The 17210-nt window shown below is 49.0% G+C and overlaps 1 protein-coding gene across 3 annotated transcripts in view; it reads right to left on the bottom strand.

The window, feature by feature from the left end:
* The window catches only part of CHKA (choline kinase alpha), a 42656-nt gene that overhangs the window by 3174 nt on the left and 22272 nt on the right, over nt 1–17210 (bottom strand). The window contains exons 3-11 of one of the 3 annotated variants that reach the window (XM_081062891.1): nt 15532–15560; nt 14460–14513; nt 10422–10535; nt 8089–8222; nt 7593–7697; nt 6537–6595; nt 4804–4891; nt 4176–4284; nt 492–598 (exon numbers count right to left, since the gene is read on the bottom strand). In XM_081062891.1, coding sequence (XP_080919017.1) covers nt 492–598; nt 4176–4284; nt 4804–4891; nt 6537–6595; nt 7593–7697; nt 8089–8222; nt 10422–10535; nt 14460–14513; nt 15532–15560 — 799 coding nt within the window. The remainder of the gene's footprint in view (nt 1–491; nt 599–4175; nt 4285–4803; nt 4892–6536; nt 6596–7592; nt 7698–8088; nt 8223–10421; nt 10536–14459; nt 14514–15531; nt 15561–17210) is intronic. The other 2 variants (XM_081062890.1, XM_081062889.1) reach the window with 2 other exon arrangements.

Genomic DNA, 17210 nt, shown 5'->3' with positions numbered 1-17210 from the left:
CCTCTTGACTAAAGAGATGAGTGAGTGTGGTCCAGACAGTGGTCTAGACCTCTGTGGAATCTGGACGTTTCTAGCCCTGCTTTGAGAGCTGGTGAAAAACATAGTTAAAAGCAAGACTCAGAACAATACACACTAGTTTTGGTTCTTTTCTAGAAGCCTATTATTAGATGGCGCCAACCATTCCACGAGCATCAGAGACAAGAGTATCCAGGCCCTGGGTGGCAGCATCGTACAGCTGAGTCTGCCGCGTGGACTGGAGTTCGGAACTCTGTCCACACGTCCTGCCCTCCCTGTGTGGGACCCCTGCTCAGACTGGAAAGACCTGAGCACACTCAACCACACGGAGAAGCACCCAATGTTCTGTTTCTGACAAAGACAACTCCTAGAGATGTACGGTGACAAAGGAGCTCCTAACAGTCAGTGGCAAGGAGGCGCCCCAAGGACATTCCAGAGAAGTAAGCCATCTTTACAAATCAACAAAGGAAAGTTACCTATTGACTTCAACCAACATTTCTTCTTCTATAATGGACTTTTCTTCATTACTGAGGTTTTCAAATTCATTTGGGAATGCAGCCAAGTAACTGGAAATAAAATGGAGCTAAAAAACCACACACAACAGTAATTATGTTAGGATCAGTTAGAAACAGACAATTATCAATAGCAATCATCTAACAACCTTTCTGCCCCGACTGAGGCAATGTGATAAAACAGCACACAGGGGCAGGTCACATCAGAGGAAGCTGGAGAAGGCCTGGCAGAGCCCAGCCCACTCCTCGGCCCAGGTGTGGGGAACTCGGACATTCACCTCATGCAGCAGTGATCCCCAGTTACGGTCCGAGTTCTTTCTAACGGACTCGACACTGTACTGTTGACAAGATGGTATAGGAAACCGGGAGAAAGTACTTTAGTAGAATCAGTCTTCTCTCATTTAATCCCCACTCCTGCTGGCCGGCGTCTGATCGTAAAGCAGGATGAAGCCTACTCCAAGCCTTCCCCAGGATGGCTGGCGGCCCGCCAGGCACGAGGCCCCAGGCTCCCTGACGCTCCCTCAGAGAGGGAGCTGGACCAGACCCTGAGGGAGCCCCAGCCTCTAAGATGTCGCAATTATTTACACTTATGTTCAGACAGTGGTGACGTCTAATTCTGGTTTGGAGTAGAGGCAGTTTACCTAAGGCGGTCCCGGGTTCCACATTTAGTCTGCATGTCTATTAGGATTTATGAAATTCTAGTTCTTGACTCTATCAAAAGGCAAGAGAACATGCAAACCACTGATCTGTTCTTTTGTAAACAAGAAAACAGCTGCCAGTCACCCCTCCCTGGAAGAACCCTCCTTCATGGGTTACCTAGTTGGAATGCCAACACTTTTTCCTCTATCATCTTTCCCTGTGCCCGCCTCTGCCATCTTCCTTCTCTAAAATCAGCTTTCCTGTGCTCCTCCACTGGAAAGCAGCATTCAAGTTCAAGCCCTGTCCTAGGCAGGAGCTCCTGGAAGGGGCCTGACAGCCTGAAGGAAACCCGGTGCAGCCAAGGTGACTACTGACACCCATCCAATTCTCCCTAACAGCACATTCTGAGCTCTGGTTTCTGCATCTGACTGACTCCTCACAACAAAGGGATTTTTGCAGATGAGGACACCGAAGCACAGCAGCATTCAGCAGGCGACAGCCAGCAGTGGCCGATTTGAAATTCAAACCCGGCAGACTGGTTTTTACAACCATGCCGGAACCACCACACGTGGAGGGTGAATTTCGGGGAGACGCTAGATGCTGACGCTGAAAAACGAAGATAGAAAACTTGAACTGATCGACACCCTAATGAAACGGTAATTAATGACATTCCCTCCAAACATTCTAGGCTCAGACTGTTTTACAGGCAAGGTCTATCAAACTTCCAAAGAACAGATATCCTCCAGTATATATAAATTTGTTCCAGAAAACAAAAAGGGAGACTCAATTCATTTTTATAACACTAGTATAATTTGGATTCCAAGAACAGATATAATGATTTTTAAAATGAACACTGAAGGCCCGTCTCGCCTATGCACATAGAGAACTCCTAACACAAGACACCGTCCACCTGGGCCCAACAGAGCATTACAAATAACACACCCCTCATTGCAATAGCTTATTGCCGGAGGTGGGGCCACCTGCCCAAGGCCACACAGCCAGCTAACAGGTAACAGAGCCAAGACGGCAACCTAAGTGGGGTGACCCCAGAGCCCACACTCTTCACCGTGGCGGTGACGTCACCACCTGGGTGAAACGTGATAGAAAGTGAATCCTGAGCCACAGCAGACAGAGGAATACTGCGGATACTGGTGGGTTTTAGCCTTGACTGGGCACTAGAACTATCAGGAAGCAGGACAAAATGTCATCCCTAATCCCTCACATTAGAAAAATGAATCCCGTAGAGGAGGGACTACCACCTCTATTTTTCATAGTTTCTCCGCTGACGCTGTGGGTTAAGATTCCTGCCCCAGCCTGCCTTGGGGTTTTGAGGGATGTCACCTCTTCCCACCCATGACTATGTCCCAGTGGGCGCCAGGCTGAAATCCAAACCACCTTGAAGATGTTTAGGTATGGCAGCGAAGTACAGCAAGGAAGGGTTATGGCATCAGGCTGGTTTCCAACCCAGACCCGGCCATGAGCTAAGTGCGTGACCTTGGGCAATGATTTCACTTTTCAAGGTCTCAGTGTCCTGAGCTTAAAAATGGGGGCTAATTACGGTGCCCTTAAGGGGGTGCTCTGAGGCATAAAAGGGTTAAAGGCTATAACGGGGAGGAATAGCAGAGTAGTGTGGTCAGAATAACCCCCCTCCCTCAGATTAAAATTATAAAATCTGAACAAAATATTTACCAAATAGTTTATTGCCGAAATTCCAGGATGGTTTAACATTTAAAAACATCTCACTAATGGATTAAAAAAGCATGATAACCTTCATTGGCAGTTACTCAGCTCTGCCTTCCATTAAGATAAAATCTACCTTCTTCCTGCAAATCTCCCCTCAGTGGTTTGAGAATTTTCATTTGTAGAGCTGCCCAGTTTTCCCAGAAGTCTAATTTCCCCTCGGCACGGCAAGAATTGTAACACCTGAGAAATGCTGTGTTCTCCCTTCCCCAGGTCAAGCAGCAGCAGCAGCCCCACCTTCTCCTACCCTTCCTTCTCACACGGCATGACCTCAAGGTCCACAACCATCCTGGACACTGGATATGCTCAAGTTCACTCGGCCTTAAAATGTGGCCAGAAGAGAACAACGTGGCTCTGGCCCCACAGCATGTCTGCATTTGAACGGCTGCCCTGGAGCATGGGCCACCCACTGTGCCCGACTCAGGAAATGTCTGCTAAGGGAGCTCCAGTGGCAGCTGAACGCGCCCGTCCTCAGCCCGACTGCTGTGAAGGCTTCAGGCAGGCTGTGCCAGGAGGGCGGGGGTTGGAAGCGGGAGGCGCTGCCTGCCCGCCCTGCACAGGCAGGCGTGTGCTCTCTCCCAGCTCTGCAGCGTTCACATGGCTACCTACTCACCTGCAAGTCAGGCTGCAAGGCGGGCTGAGGGAGGGGACGGAGGGCGGAGGGGTTCCCAGGAGGCAGCTCCCACAGTCCCTGGTCTCCCACAGCTCAGGGCAGCAAGGAGACCTGTTCATCCCGCCAATGGCTACCAGACGTCGGTGCCCCAAAGATTACATCCCTCTGCACAGTGTCAAACAGGCAAGTCAGGGATCCCCAAAAAGGCAGCCAGAAAACAGAATGGAGGCTGGGCTTTCTACAAAGAATTAGAAAGAACTACAAAGGGGACTGTGCTCCCTGCTGACTGAATGCATGTATCTCTGGCACAGATTAAAAACAGCTGGACCCAAGTGTCAAGTTTGTCTACGTTTAATTGAAAAAACATTTGAAGCGAAAGGGTTTATCCCTCCTTAATTTCAGATGCATAAAAGAAGCTGAGAAACTCTTACTCTGTGGAGCCCCTGAGATCTTGGTCCTTGGCACAGGTCATCAGTTGGGTTCAAATAAACTCTTATAAAAATTCAAAAATAAATAAAATCAAGCAAGGGGTTTGCCTGACCATTGCACAATTGACAAGGGGCATCTTTGAAAATGAAGACGTAATCAATACTAACTACGTAAGACTAACTAACGTGACGTACCCACTAGCAGGGATTGACACACCAGCCTCCTACCTGTTGTTTCTTGGTGGGGTAGTTGAGGATGTTTGCTCTGAAAAATGGGTACTTTTCATAGTTATAATCATACATCCACTCACAGAAGTGATTGCCAATGTCGAATCCCCTGAAAGAGAGGAAGGGGTGCAGAAATGAGACGAGCTGCCCGCCCCGATGCTGTTACGGGAGGGAAAGGCTGACGTGAGCAGCCCTCCCGGCACGAAGCTTCCTGAGGTCCCAACAGTCCGACTGCTTCCGTGACAGAGATGGCCAATGGGCTGTTACCAGAACCACAGCTGTCGGAAGCCACAAAGCACCACCTGACCCACTGCTCGAGAGCAACTGTTCCAGAGCATTCTCCTGCAGTTAGTACTGTGATGAAAGGAAATTATCTATAAGCCAAAAGAAAAAGACCAAGTTCTGGGTTCTGCTTCCTCACGTCGCTGCTCCCTCTAGCACAGCTGGCTGGGACAGGCTGTGCTGCTGCATGCAGCTACCGCAAGCACCGCGACAGGAGCGCTGGCTTCCAGAAGAAACTTCCAGCTTAGAACGGACTGTTACGTCCTTTCCCTGTAGCGCTCCCATACACGCGCTCACTCCAATAATCAAACGGCCCTGTGATGAGAAGCCCTGCTCTGAGACATACCTGTAATTATAGCTGCTGTACTCAAAGTCAATGAGCATGAGCTTCCGTCCTTCAGTCTCTTCTGTCCCTTCCAGCAACAGGATGTTACCTGCAGGAAGGTTTGCATGGGACTTTAGCTTGGGCCTGCTTTAGAATCGAGTGCACAAGCCCTCACAGCAGGCGCCACTGCTCCCGACCCTCTGCAGCGAGTGACGCCTGCAGTCACGGGACAGCACCAGGAGGCCTGGCCTCAGCGAAGGCCCCGGGCTCACTGGGAAATGAGAGCGGGCTGGCTCTACCTCGGTTTTCTGAGGCAGGGCTCCCCCAAATCTTCCATGGGACATGAAGGAAAATGCCAATTTGGCATTCTGGGGCTGTGGCCACCCCAAGATCCCCAGCAGCCCTGAGCTGGAAAGCTGTGTCCCAGCGTCCTCCCAAAGAAAAGCCAGGGGGCGGGGCTCAGCTGCCACAGGGTGTCGGGGACCACACGGTGGGCTGCACTGTTTTGCCCTCACCTGGTTTTCTCCCCAAGGAGGAGGTCACAGGCAGCGTCCCTATGACATTTCCTTTAGGGCTGAATTCTGGGGCACGAGTGGGCTGGCCGCCACACTGGTTCTCAGACCCCCCCACACCATCCCCCCCGGGCTGGCGGGCAGCACCCGTGAGCCAGCCTGTTGGCCACACCCTCTCCAGGGTTTCTGCGGGAGGCAGTTTCTAGGCTTTTCAGCAAACACTGTGTCCAGTGGCCATGAAAGAAGTGGAGGCAGAGCCGCACAGCAGCAGAACAAGGTAAATGCACGTCTCCCACCTCCTCCATCCTCTCCCCACCTGCCATCACTGGCCCCCAGCCTCCCTCACACCATCTGGTGATGTGGTAACACGCAAACTGCCTGACGTGTCTACACCTGCCTGCCTACACCTGGCCAGCAATGAGCAGCTAAGTAGTAAGAAGGACTCTGGCTCAAACTCAGGCTTTACTGATGGCTGGTCTTCAACAGGGAATCTTCTAAAAATTAAAACAAACTGTAGAGCCTGGCAAAGGGTCCGACGGTGGACGTCAGCCGGCTGTGATGGGAGGAGGAGGGCAGCGGGCAAAGCCATGCCATGGCCGGGCACCCCAGTGACAGCAGCAAAAGGTAGCTGTTTGTCCAGATGGAGGCCTCTGGTTAAACTGTGGTCTGAAATCACGCTGGGTAAAGTGTGATTACAGTAAGGGCCTATGGCATCAGGATTTACTGAAGCAGAGAAACCGGAAGTCATTAATAGCATAAGCGATAATGAGAGAGGAGGTGGCTCTGATCAGCTGTGGGGGCAGAAGGTAGGGCCCCAGGACTGATGGAGGTGGCCGAGTTGTCCTTTTACTGCTTTTCCAGAATAACAAAGTCCAAAACATTTATAGAAAGGAGTTAAATGCTGAACAAACATGTGATTTAGAAAGTTTAAGGCCTTTATCCCAGCCCCCAGTTTAGTGAATATTCTAACTTTTTTCCTACGAATTTATTTTTTACAGAAATGGGATGATACCCTACATGTTTTTCTCAAGTTGCTTTTTTTCTTTTAAAATATCCTGGAGAGATTTCTGTTGGTCTGTATAAAACTCAACCTTTCTTTTTAACAGTTCCACAACACTTCATGGTCTGGCTGTGCCATCATGCAGGCCTCTAATCCTTGCTTCCCGGATCCCTGGCATCTCCACACACACCGGAGGCAATCTTTTAAGTACACACACACGCATAACAGGTAGCAACTCTTACCTTCCTGACAGTCATTGTGACAAAACACCACTGGAGATGGAGTGGATTCAAGTAACAATCTGGAAAAGGAAGGTGTTGTTGTTATAAACTTTGAAGAAGTTAAATGCAAACAGTCTGGCTCTCTCTGCAAGCCTAGCACTGACTTAGCGCTCCAAACCAGCAACAGCCTCTGGGTAATATTCGCCACGTGAACTCGGAACTGTCGTCTGTGGGGACAGCCTCACAGCAGCTCACACTGGAGATACACACACACGGGCCCCAAGTCCAGCTGGCAGGACCTGCGTTTGCGCACAGGCCTTCCTCTCCTGGAAGAGCCCATCCCACGGCTGCTGGCCTCGGCCTGCATGCCCTCCTCAGAGCGCCCGTCGCTGACCACTGACCAGAGCAGATCCCTCTGGGTCAGTGTATGCTGGCCTCTGCTTTCCTTCACAGCACTAATCACAACGTAACATTTTTGTTTATTTATTTGTTTTCCGTCCCTCGATAAAATAGAAGCTCCTTGAAGAATGTCCTGGTCACCATTCCCTCACCACCAATTGTGAGGCCCAGCCCAGTAGACACTCAAATACTGAGTAATTAAAGGAGTGAATACTCCCCCAGGGGGTGTGTGCTAGGAGCCGGCACCCCCTACCCCGAAGACACCAGGTAGCGTCTACTCAGAGACTGGCGTCAAATTTCTGACTCCATTTCTCCGCCCCGAGCTGGGGCTGAGCTATTCCCCTCACCTGTGGACACTCCCCATTCCCCAGCCTGCACCCATGGTTTGTTGTGTCGGTTTTGTTTCAGGAAAAGCCTATTGCCCTAGTCTCCAGCCATTCCTCTGGAATCTCTCTTCCGCCATGAAACCTTTGTGGATGACCAGAAAAGTGACAGCGCTCATATAAAACTGCAATTTCAGATGATAAAATTCATGTTTAAACTCATCCTGCAAAACCAATGTAAAGGCCACTAGAGGCAATCCTTAATAACGGTCACTGATGACTGTTCAGTGCCTAAGAAAACTTCAGCTTCTGGACCGCTGCGCTTACTAAGTCAGGACTGGAAGCACACGCTCACCTCAGGTTCTCCAGCTCCAAAGGCAGGTTGTAACTGAGGAATCGGTGCAGCTGTTTCATCCGCGCTTCCCCGGTAAATTTAATTCTCAGCACTTGATTTAGGTACCTTGAAGAAAAAAAAGAACAACAAGGCCTTGATCAATTCACTGCGGTTCGTCCTTGGGGCTCTAGTTAAATGCAACCATGCAATACCAGGGAAACCCTGATCCCCGAGACGGGAGGGGGAGAGGGCGTGGGGTTCGGGGCACTCTAGGAAACAGACTTCCTGCTCATCCACCCATGCAGTAGCATTTCTGCAAACGTTTTCTCCTGGTTCAGGAATTGATTTTCACGTGGAAGAGAGATTTAGTCACAAGGCAAGATTCAGTCACCACCCACTGACAACCTGCATTCCAGGAGACCAAAGGAGGACCTCCACCCCACGTGGCAAACCAGTGCTCGCCTCTGTGAGTTGCCCCTGGAAAGCTACATTAGAGCCAAGTGATGTGACCACTTACTTTTCCATTGTTCCAAAAAGCCATTTTGGTTCCTTATTGAATGGCATTTTCATACCATGAAATGTGGCCATTTTCTCAGCTATTTCTGCAGAAATATCTGGCAAACTTAATTGTTCAGTTTCTAATCGCCGGCTCTGAAATAAAAATGGGCGTTAGAAAATGGCGTTTAACCAGGTAACCCAAGCAGTGTGAACGCACACGATCCTAAGAACCAGAAGCCAGATTCTGTAGGGCATCTAAGTCTCAGCCAAGGCACTAAATCCCCTTTAGAATGGACACTGTGCCCGAAGATAGTGACCCGACAATTGCTGTGGCACCTCTCAGTGATGGGCAGGCCACCTCCCAGGTTGATTTCATTTTGAACCCTTTAAACTGAGAGAAAGCCCTTGTCACATATAATCTGTGATTTTTCCCTCTGTCCTCTCCACCTCACACTAATAGGCTCAAAACTCCAGGTCTTCAGCAGTTTATTAAGCATCTAGCTCCTTCATCAGCCCGGACATTTGTAGGTGAGATGTGGTGTTCAGAGAAGGTTCCCATCAGAAGCAGTGCCATGAGCTCAGGTGAGCCTTGTCCCACTGTTCACAGTGGTATCCCCAGCACCTAGCCTGGCACAGAGCAGGCTCTCAAAGATAGAGGCGCCCGCCCAGTGGGACTTATCCCCTGCTTCCTAACGCAGCCCGAGGCCATGCTGCGTTGGCTGTCCTGCCTCAGCCACTCATGGGGAGCTCACAGACAACTAGACCCTTCTATCCTCCCACATGAACTGCTCCCTCCCAAAATCCAAAAAAAAATCTCTCTGAAAATCTGAAGTGGTCCAGCACGGGGGTTAAGAGTCAGTGTCCCCAAGCTAGAGAAACCACAGCTCCAATTCTGGCTTCCATCCTCATTTCAAAGCTACACGACCAAGGGCACATGACGTACACCTCTGTGCCTTATTTCCCGAGGTCTGTGACATGCGAACCATGACATGAAGTCCCTGACAAGGCTACTCTGAAGTAGAACAGGTGACGCAGGTGAAGGCACCTAGTCAGGGACGTCTTGACAAGTGACAAGTGGCAGGAGCCTTATGGGTGGAGCTGAAAGTTCAATGAAAGCATCAGACTCAGTCTGCACTCTGGAACCCTCTGCAAATGACCATGCCATGCTAAGGACAGAGCACTCGGCTGGTAGTGGCAGGACGCCGATGGCTTCCTAAGGCAATTCTCAGCTTCCACAAGCTCTGTTAAAAAATGCCAGTGGTTTGTTTGGCAACATGGAAAGTTCACAGCTAATGTGCTCAAAGATGAACAATCTCAGGGAAAATTATAAACAAAAGCAGATCCAGGTGCCAAGACAAGTGCCAGGGAAGACGGTGAAAGTAAACTGGTACAGGGAGGGTGCCCCTACTTGTTTAAGCACAGCCCCAGGATGGCAGCTGGCACACATGGCACCACTGAGCAGACAGATCACAACAAGGCCCGTGTCTGGGCTGTGGGATTGGACAAAGGAACCCGCCTTCCTGCTGCCCCCAGCTGGACACAGGGTGAGTCCTAGGGGGCAGAGCCTCTCTCTCCTCAGCCAGGTGTCCTTGTGCTCAGTGTTACCTGCATAGGCACAGCGGGCAGCCAAGATACCATGAGGCAGGGCATGGACAGGCAGCCATTGGTGACCCTCGTCCTTAGGGAGCTCCCGGGGTTAAGAGAGGGAACCCTTCTCATGTGCAGACCTGGCTGCAAGGTTCAGCAGCCCCACCCAGATGAACTGGCACCATGAGCTCCGGAGGCCCTGGCCCTCGGTGGGGGAGGGGAAGGGTGGCGCTGGGTTACAGAACTCCACCCAAGACGGGCTGGAAGGTTACAGCTCCATTAAAAATGCCTCCGGACAGCAAGAAAGAAAAACCAGCCCTGACCCGGAAACAGGGTTGGAGCGAGGCCGTGAAAAGCGGGACGACCTTGACAGCACAAGGAGACGGGAGAGCCAAACAGAGGGAACCAATGGCAGACAAGGCAAAGAAATGTGGTGACACCAAGAGCGGGCAGAGGCGGCCCGTTGTCAGGGCCAGGTGTTGTGCTGCGAGCTCTGTGAGGAGGGCCAGGAGGTGAAGGGAACAGGTGAAGCTCTCGGGGCAAGCAGCTTTGGGGCCAGGGGGTTTTTGATTTGAGTGTATCTTTGCAGGCAAGGAGGGAGGTTCTGAGGTAAAAGCAACAGAAATTTGGTTTGATTTCTGATGCAGTTTAATGATGCGGCTCACATGTACTATTTCAGACCCCAGTATCTTAGGCTCTTGCAGCAACAAGACAGACTCCATCTTGTCTGTGGCACACAACCGGCCAAGGGTGAACACATCTTACCGGGATAAACTGCTCCAGGCGGCCTTGTGGAAAGATGCCATACAGCTTAGGCCCGAGCGACCTCTCTGCAAGAATGGCAAACATCACACTCTCCAGAACCATGGCCTCGGCCCCCTGAAACACAGTAAATACGCAGACGTTACCGGTGCTGACTGCGTCTCAGGCGTCAGAGTGCTTTCACATGACCATTTCTTCTAACCCCACACCAATGCTACGGTCAGGCCTTCTTCTTCTTCTTATCCTCCTCATTTGAAGTACGAAGAAACACAGGTTAACAGATCTTGTAATCTGCAGCATCCATGCTTGCAAGCACCACGCTCTATTGATGAGACTTAAAATTCAGGTTTAATTTAGGTCACTGACTCCAAAAATAGAATGTCAATACATTACTGCTTCAATTAATATTATAACTTGTGTGAGTCTCACTCTTGGCTCTTATCAAAGGCAATACCACCCATTCTGGTGAGGGCTGACGTGCTTTCAGGTGGCCAGTGCTGAGTGAGAGAGACTGGGCCCTGCTCCCTGAAGGGCCTTCCGCCCACTGAACTGGTCTGTGGGTCTAAGAAGTTGGAGAATTACTGATTTAGATCTGGGCGGGGGTGGGGGGAGGGTCTATGTTTTTTTGGCCTAAAGACCCTAGCATGGAGCATTCTAGGTTTCCAAACTCTGCTCTTATTCCCAATCTTGTCCTCCGTCAGTTTATGTCTTCTTGTCAAAACCTCTACGATGCTCTTCTGTTCTGTCTCTGTCCTAAAAACAAATGTGGATATATAATAATTTTGCCTTCAAAATCGACCTTTTGGTCTTAATTCAAATGCATTCCTTAGTCCTTTTCCCTTAAACAGCAAATTATAGCTTAAGAGTTTCCATCTGTTGGGGTGAAGGAATGGAAAAGATCTGTTCTTAACCAAAGGTGCCCCCGAATCTCTTCCAGAACTTTCCAAATAGAGTTCCTACGTGGATGTGTCTGAGGACGGGCCAGCACATGAAAATGCTTTCAGGGATTCTAATTCACCCTTGTTAAGAAATGTGTTGTGGGAAATACGATCTGGAGACATTGTTCAAAATAAACGGAGCTCTTTAAATCACACTCACATTATGAAACATGAACTAACAGAAGCAAGACAAACTCCCAGGCAATAATGACATGAACTCAAGTCAGCGAGAGGAGACAGAGAAAAAAAGAAAAGCTACTTGCAAAGGGCAGGCGACCACGTTCAAGTAAAAAGTAATTCAGTCACTCTTACATTGTGTGGGGAATGGATTTGTTGGTAATCCCCCACAATTACGGTGTGTAATCCCCACAATTATGGGCTAACCATCACCTTGCAAGACGCAATCTTTATTTACTAATTTGCAGTTTTGTATATCTGGCTGCTGTGAACAAAACCGTGCCCTCTCAGATTCATACGCTGCAACCCTAACCCACCGTGCGATGGTACTTGGAGGTGGGGCCTTCGGGAGGTGACTGGGTTTAGATGCAGTCCTGAGGGTAGGCCCAATAGGATCAGTGTCCTTGTAAGAAGAGACACCAGAGAGCTTGTGCTGTGTCTCCTGCTCTGCCACGTGAGGACACAGCAAGAAGACGCTGTGTGCAAGCCAGCAAGAGGGCTCTCACCAGAACATCCGAGCAGGCCTCCCAACCCCCGACCTCATCCGGCCTGTGGTTCATGCCCCCAGGGGTTTGTTACTGCAGCGAGAGCAGACTAAGGCAATGCCAATGCGGACATGGCATTGATCTATTAAGTTAATGGATTTTAGAGCAGGATTTAATGTCAGACAGGTTTTATTTCTTAAACCCTTAGAGAATGACAACAAATTCCTGACAGCGCTCTTTAGCTGGCAGAATGTTTTCTTTCGTTTACTCATCTGACCTGACAGCAAACCTGTGCGGACGTGGTCACTGTCAAGTCCAGTGTCACAGGCACCCTCTGGGAGCGTGTCCCAGGGTCTGCACTTGGACACCGGCTCTGCTCCCGGGAGCTGCTCAGCTTGCCAGGCCCCGCCCTGAATGGAAAGCAAAGGGAGCACAGGTGGCAGCGTGGGACGAGGCTGCTGAATGTGGCCCCCAGACCAGGCAGTCTGCTGCCATTAGTGGTTCTTTGCTATCTGTGGAATCTGCCACCTCAGAATTCTGACCCATTCCCCAATGGTTCCCCAAGAGTATGATTAGGATTTCTCCTGCCGAGGAACCAGAATTTTGTTGGGATTAAAACTTTTGTACTTTTCACTGTGTGGAGTGACTACGCTAAAGACCTCAGGGTTGGCACCGTATAAAACACATACATGCATCCGATCTAAATACCCCTTAACGTCTGAAGTTTCACTTTCTATAAACAGATTTAGACCCCACTTCGTTCTTTCAGAAAGCGTTTTTGCAGACTGCGTCCACTCAGCACAAAGGCTCCTGGGAGCTGACTGCAGCTGAGCACACACTGTCCAGAGCCCACCAAAGTGGAGTCAGCCCATCTCCAGGAATGGCGGAGGGAAGATGGAAGAGACTCAAGAAGGTTCTAATCTCTTCAGCATTGCTCTGAACACTGTAAACAAGAAACACCTTTATTTTTATGTGATCCCGCAGCTCAGCATTTATTCACAGTAGAAAGAAAGGAGGGATGGTATATGGAGGGAAGAACCTGGAAAGGAAGAAAATGGAAGAAAACACTAAATCACATGCAAGAAATGCGGGCAGGTTAAGAAGGAAAGCAGGTCATCTTGGAACGAGCGGTTCATCTGTCTGTAACCACGAGGTCTCCAAACCCCTTGCTGCTAGCTCCGTAAGGAATGTGAGCACCCAGGGAGAGACTGGTGGCAGATGGTGTGAGTTCCAAGCTGGAGGACAGGAGCTGGGAACCTTTGGCCTCGAGGAGAAATGCAAGGACAAGGTTTGGATCAGGAGGCCTAAGAACGGAAGGCAGCAAGGGAAGAGGGCGTCTGGCCAAACTGTGGAGAGTTCTGACACTCACACCACAGGACACTGAGCCTGGAAAGGAGTGGAGGAAGAGACACTCCCGGCTGCCTCAGGGAAGGAAACATTTCAGAAAGACTGGGGGGCATGGCCAATGCTGCTGAGAAGTCAAAACAAAATGGGAACCGAAAATAGTACACTTTGGATTTAGCGTCGCGGAGGTCCTAGTGATGCAACATTTCCAGCTACCAAGAGGCACAAAGGTCTACACAGGAAGGGCTCAGAATGGGTGAAAACAAATGTCAATCACTTCCCACCCAGTGACTTAGTGTCACCCCCAAGAGTACAAGTTCCAGCCCATCTAGACCAGGGTCTCCAGAGCAGGGCGCATGCAAGACACTGCACCGAAACATGAGGCGAAAAAGTATCAGCACAGTTATTCCTTGGTAGTCTGACTCTTCGCTATCTATTTCTTGATTATTTACTACCCAGCCTACAATTAGTAAATAGTAACGTGTGTGCAGATACATGTTTTACACACACCCTGTATCCACTCACTTGCATAGACTGGGACAGGATGCTCAGAATTTGCGTGCTCTCTGGGGTACCCAGATAAGCGCTCGACTCGCCACTTTGAGCCTCAGAGACAGGACAGGTCAACACATCAGTGTCCTTGACCTTCAACACATCTGTGAACATATGCATTTCAGCAAGTGGGGTCACTGGAATTCAGACCTTGTCACTGAGGAAGAGGCCTTGCCTACCTGGGTACCATGCACAGGAAAACACACTCCTGCCTGCCCAGGGAAGAGCGGCCCTGAAGCAACTGGGCAGTGACAGACATGATGCCAGGTTGCCTCCACATGAGAATGTCACCAAACTGTCATCTCTGAGCACCCCACATGCTGTTTCGATTGCCCTAAGGTACCGAACGTCTGCTGCCTACACTCAGTAGGACCCGGGAACACCCGTGTTCACTCGTCTTCCTGAGGCGGCTCCAACATGCCGTGCCAGGAGCCCGTCCTCTCAGACAGACGGACCAGGATTCTGCAGGCACTGCCCAACAGGGCGGCCACCGTCGCTACCACGTTTACACCTCACACAGATGCAGAATGGACTTTATTACTTACTTGCAATTCATTTTCTTTCTGAGCTTGTTCGGATCCCTCTTTATTACAGGACCTCTATGAATGAGAAAAAGCAAACACTTCCGGTGAGATGGGGAAACTAAGCAACCACCAGAACAGTCGGGGTTAACAAGACATCCCAGATCTTTCACGAGTGTTTCTCAGCCCACTGATGTCATCAGAAGCAGTCTAACGTGCACAACCAGTGTCCAGCACTAGCACAAGACCCGAGGAACCGTTTCGTTTCTTTACAAGCAAAGGGACGAGCTGTTGAGATCAAATAGCTACGCCTCACAACCATTCGGGTATACCATTTCACAATTTCATTGTTTGAGGACAGTCGATAGAGGGCGCTCTTCCACTCAGGCCTTCTAAAGACAAGGCAATGAGCAGGCTGAGGGCACCAGGTTAGCTAGGTGGGCCTTCAGATCAACACTATCCTGAGAAAGGCTTTCTTCCGGCAAGAGCAGGGAATGTACACACGCCTGTGGCAAGCATGGTCAGCACAGAGCTCGGACAGAGAAGAAAGCCCTGTGCTGGCGGGCAACTTGGCACGGGGTCCGCACGGACGGGCTGCCACCTTGCCACTTTCACAGACTAACCCTGCTCGTCAACCTGTCACTAGCTCAATCGGAATTCTTCCTCCGCCAAAGAGAGGATGGTGTGAATTTAATCAAGTCCCAAAACTTATTTCACATATTACCACATGAAGGGACACTTTGAGATCATTCTCCTCAATGAAATTACAAACTGCTGGCCACCAGGATTCCAGCAGTACAACGCCTCGTTCATTAACTACCTTCTGCCAAGTCTTTGGCCACATTCTTTCTTCATGGCACAGATCACCTTTTAAAAGCAACCCCCACCCCACGGCTGTAAAAACCTTCATACTATCTTGAATCAGGGGATAGGGGAAAGCAAGTCAGAAACTTAAGTGTCATGTCAAAATTTTATACTCAAATATTGCCTCTAGAAAGATGCTGTTACAATTAAAGTCTGCATAAGCCAGACAAAGAAGGAAGCCCGTAACACATTTTAAGGTGAAAGATTCTTGAACATCCCATGAAAAACATACCTTTCCATTCCACAGCTTTATCAAAACACCTGTACCAAGGGTGGAAAGTGTGGACAGGAAACAAAAATGCCACGTTAAGCAACACCAGCTAGTCTAGCACCATGCAAAAAACCTAGTGATTTAAATAAGCAACCACTCTCATCTGTCATACACGGAAATAACATTCCATAGACGTTTCAATGTGTTTTGTATAAATAGTACATGTTCTAGCTTACTCATAAAAGTTAACAAAATAAATATCCACATTCATGAAGCTATCTGCAAAAAGACTTACACTTAGACATACAGTTAAGTACATTTTGTACAAAGTACAGAAAGTACAAATGGGGTATATCATATTTTCATTTGTGTAATGTGCATCTCTCTGATGAAAAGATGTTACAGGTTAAATCCCGTTACAATGAGATGAAAAATGAAAATACAACAGAAATCCTTTTAGACCTCTGCTGATGGCCCGGTGTATGATGGGATAAGCAACAGCGGGAGTAATCAGGTATCATGAAAGCTTTACTCCTTACTTAACTCTAAAATACTCTCACGACTGCACTGCTGCCTTAGACCGCCACATGGTCTCCTGTCCCCAGTGGCCCACAAATTACTAATGAATAGGGACTTCAACTTTCATTTGTTAGTCTTCCCCCAAAGCATAATCCTGGTGCTTACTGCCCTTTTTGGATGGCACGAGTAAATGAAAACTCTCGTGTCATGAAGCTGCAGGTGCAACCGAGGATGTCAGAGCCGACCCACCAGCTACGGCAAACTCCCATTCGTGATCCGCAGTGGGACAACTGGCGATGGTGTTAATTAGCACGCTGCACGGGGCGGAATGCCGGCCAAACATTACATCATTGTGCTTTTACTCCCCAAGGACAGTGAAGCCCAAAACAAGTTCTATAATCTGATATATTGTATATTGATACTTTGCAGGCAAAGCTTTAAGACAGATAAGGAATTTGGATATCCTACTAAATTTGTTGTAACGGGATTTGACCTGTACACAATTCTAAATGACTATGGTTATTCCTATGCTGTTATTACTCGAACTGTATCTTCTTAGAGAGATACAGTGAAATGGGTTATTTAGCCAACAGAAGTCCCTTTCCCTTGTCTAATGGTGCTCTCGAAAGCAAGTCACTTTATCTGAAGTTACAGCTGGCTTAGCTCCCAAGGCCATTCCTTTGTACCATATGAGCAGCATTAAGTGACAATAAATCCCATTAACAATTTCCCAGCCCTGCCCATGCCATTCCACCCCAAATGAATGCGTTACTTGTACCATAAGAGCACCATCATGAAGGCAAGATGGACTTCTGCATAGTCAACCCCTCTGTTCTGTTTCCTCAGTACAGAATGGTCAGGTTCCCTCAAGCCTGCAAACAAGAAGAGTAAGACTAGGAAATCTCAAACTAAGAAGATACTCATGAAAAGGTGAACGAGGCCTCCTCCTGAGGTGAGCACAGAAAAGAGCGACTCACATTGCCAAAGAAAGAAGGCAGAGAAATTTTCTGTCCAGGAAGACAGGAAGTAAAATGTATTTAGGAATTGGTGGGCTTTTACTACAGAGGCACAAATTTATCTGAAGCAGATATGAAAATAAATTACGCAAATATTTACTGACTCCAAATTGTTTGCCAACTAACTTGCATGTTAATAAAAATTAGCTTTCATTAGATATAAAA

This window comes from Rhinolophus hipposideros, assembly GCF_964194185.1.
Source record: "Rhinolophus hipposideros genome assembly, chromosome: 10".
NCBI lineage: Eukaryota > Metazoa > Chordata > Mammalia > Chiroptera > Rhinolophidae > Rhinolophus > Rhinolophus hipposideros.
Note: the sequence above shows the minus strand (reverse complement) of the source record. Positions and strands in the feature narration are given on the sequence as shown.